General features: G+C 36.3%; 1 protein-coding gene across 1 annotated transcript; it reads right to left on the minus strand.

The window, feature by feature from the left end:
- Window positions 1–1,394: 1,394 nt before the first annotated feature.
- Window positions 1,395–1,915, minus strand: LOC118738437. Its single transcript, XM_036469374.1, has one exon. It carries the CDS (start codon window positions 1,855–1,857, stop codon window positions 1,513–1,515), a length of 345 nt encoding a protein of 114 aa, XP_036325267.1. The 5' UTR covers window positions 1,858–1,915; the 3' UTR covers window positions 1,395–1,512.
- Window positions 1,916–3,036: the final 1,121 nt, after the last annotated feature.

Genomic DNA, 3,036 nt, shown 5'->3' on the forward strand with positions numbered 1-3,036 from the left:
TTTCAATTTTTGAGTATCGATAATTTCCACAATTTCAAAGTGTACTACTATCTGAAATTAATGGGTCGATTATGGATAGCAATCGAAATCAGTTGCGTTGGCTAGTTGCCAAAACGATGTTACAGATAGCAACTGACAGCTGCAGTTGCTACAAAGTGTGTATACAGGCGAGTACATTTTTGTTGCACAAGCTTTTATGAGCGGAGGTAATGAAGTTGAACGAAGAGGTTCATATCACGATATCAAAACGATAATAAAAGAAAAACCTTGAAAGCATTGACTTTTGTTTACAGTGCACGCGGTAGCTCTAGAGAATTGGAATTATCCTTTGAATGTCGCCTGATTGAGGCCGCGCTCATGTACTTCTCCTCCTCTTAAACTCATAATTGTGATGAGCATAGCTTTATTGATGTCTTTTCTGTAAAACTCTTTAATTTAATAATTCAATTTTGCTCGCACAGCTTGTTTACAGCTCATTTAAGGGCAATCGCATAAAATTTGTCGAAGCTAGGTGAATTTACAGCCCTGAATTAATAGTGTTTATGTACCGGACTTTCAGTTTTTTTGAGCAGTGTGGCTAAGAAATTCATCAGTATTTATTCAAAATTTATACAATCGCTCTTTAGCAAATAAGTGGTTTTTTCATTAAATTTTAGGAAAATGGGGGTGGCATGATATGTGCGTACCTCAAAAACTACTTGACCGATATCGACCAAATTTGGTATACATGCGCACTAATTTATTAATAATTTCAGTTTGAAATATGGTATTTTTTGCAAGTTTAATAGCTGAAACACAGAAAGGAAAATTCTACTAACAGGTCTATTCTGCACGTTACCGAAAATCCAGTTAAAATATTCAGCTATGAAGAATTGTGGAAATTCTGGCATTGCATATTTCATGGGGCAATACTTTGTTACCAGCTTATGAGATGGTAACAAAATTTACCGATTACAAGAGTACACAAAATGCGAAGAGGTTTAAAATTTGAGAGGAACTTTAGTTGCGTTCCCTAACTCGCAAGAAGTTGCAAGAATTTACAGGAATTTACCAGAAAGCGTTCCCGTACTCGGTTCTCTGGCTTCTTTTGCCTTTTGACAGTTTTACAGGTTTTAACCCAGAAAAGTTGGGGAACGCAACTTTTATTTACCGGTTACAAAATTTTTATTACCAGCGCCAAATAGACTTGTAAGTGAGCGTTATAATCCTCTTGCAAAAATTCCAATTTCCCCTATTTTCAAACATCTCCCAAGATGTCTGTTTGGGGTGGGAGGGATGACTTTTCATAAAGCGCGGTCCAACCTCTTTCGTTTAGGGGGATTTGGGGTCACGGATCCTTTCCCTCCGCCCCCACCAAAAATCGTTGTACAAATAACTAAACATTTCCCTTGATCTTTTTACATGTGTAAACTTTATTTATAAATTCTAGTGTGTAATAAAAATTTTGAGGATGATTTAATCGTGCGACACGCAATCCCATCTACTCCTTATTAGTAAAATATACTGATATTTTTACCAACTACCGTTTGACAAAACCTCATCGATTTGCTCACATTGCCCCTCAATAGCATTTTTCAACAACTGAGCTTCCGTTTCCAATTCCATTTTTGTCGATTCTAACTTAAGTTTGTAGCTCTTAATTTCACTGTCCAGCATAATCAAACTCTTTTGATCTGCTGCTGCTTGCTCGAAACGCGTCCACCAATCATGCTGTTGTCGATCGGTATTCGGCGATTGCCGTTTATCTGGCTCTGTATGCAGCTCAACATGAAATGTTTCTGCATCTTTGAGGATTTCTTCTACGGTTGGTGGAGAAGGTGGTCGTAGACATTTGGAATTTTTGGATCTTTTCAACATTTTTAAAAAGTAAACAAACTCAACTATTGGGGCGATTTGTGTTATTCCAAATGCTTTTGTCATCTAGCCAACAGCTGTTTGACGGGTTATCGATTAACGTATTTTGCTATCGATTATATCTGATGTGATCAGTCTCCATCAATCATTGTACAAACCTGACACGGCTCAGCGAATAAAGGCCTAACGAACTAACGCCTAATTTTTCGAAATGAAAGAATGCCTAAAAAAGAACGCCTAACAAGAAAGTGAAAGAACGTCTAACTTTAAAAATGAAGGAGCCTAATTTTAAAAATGAAAGAAAGTCTTAATTGTTAGGGTTTCTTTCATTATGAAATAACGCACAATGAAAGAAGGCCTAACAATCCGAATTAAAATTCTTAGAACTTTAAGAAAATATATTTTGGAAGGAAAAAAAAACGTATTTTTAAATTATATTGAACTATAAGTTATGTAAATACAGTTAAATTTTCAACAACTATAGCTCTACATAGAGGGCATTTCAGAAAGTTTTCAGCTGCGCTAACTTTTAGCTCATTATGACAGTTCGAGCAAATTTTTAAATGCCGACATGGCAAAAATAATAGGGGTATTCTCGAAGTCTTGCACAATGCAAGGTTTGCACGAAATGCAAAAATACTATTCCACATTTGAAAGAGTACGAGAGCACCCCATTGCAAAGTGGTAGCATGCATATATAGGTAGCAAGCAGCAAAATTCTGTATCAAATACAATAACAAGATACAGCAAAAAAAATGAAGTGAGCGAGATGAGAGGAATGAGAGAAATATGTAGCAATTCCAGCAACAAAACAAATAGCACAGGGTCGCATTTATTTTGCTATGCTTTTTTGCAAAACATATACATGGGTTTCGACGTTGCATATTTTGCAGCGATAGGAAATGGTGTTTCCCATTTATTTTGTTGTTGTGTATTTGCAAGTTATGCAATCCGTGCAATCCCTGCTACGTGCAATGGCTTTGCAAGATTTGGAGAATACCCCTAATATATTTGGCTTTGAAACCAAACACACTACACACATCGCACTATTACTTTCGCCAAAATAATTATTTGCTATGTTTGCATCAACAGTCTCGTCGCCATCATTATTTTCATCCTCGCTATCATCATCATCCTCGTTATCACTGTCATAAGGAAGTCCATTGGTTTCAAATATGTCTT

The sequence above is a fragment of the Rhagoletis pomonella genome, unplaced genomic scaffold (genome assembly GCF_013731165.1).
Source record: "Rhagoletis pomonella isolate Grant_MI unplaced genomic scaffold, Rhpom_1.0 Rhpom_scaffold_00004, whole genome shotgun sequence".
In the NCBI taxonomy this organism is placed as follows: domain Eukaryota; kingdom Metazoa; phylum Arthropoda; class Insecta; order Diptera; family Tephritidae; genus Rhagoletis; species Rhagoletis pomonella.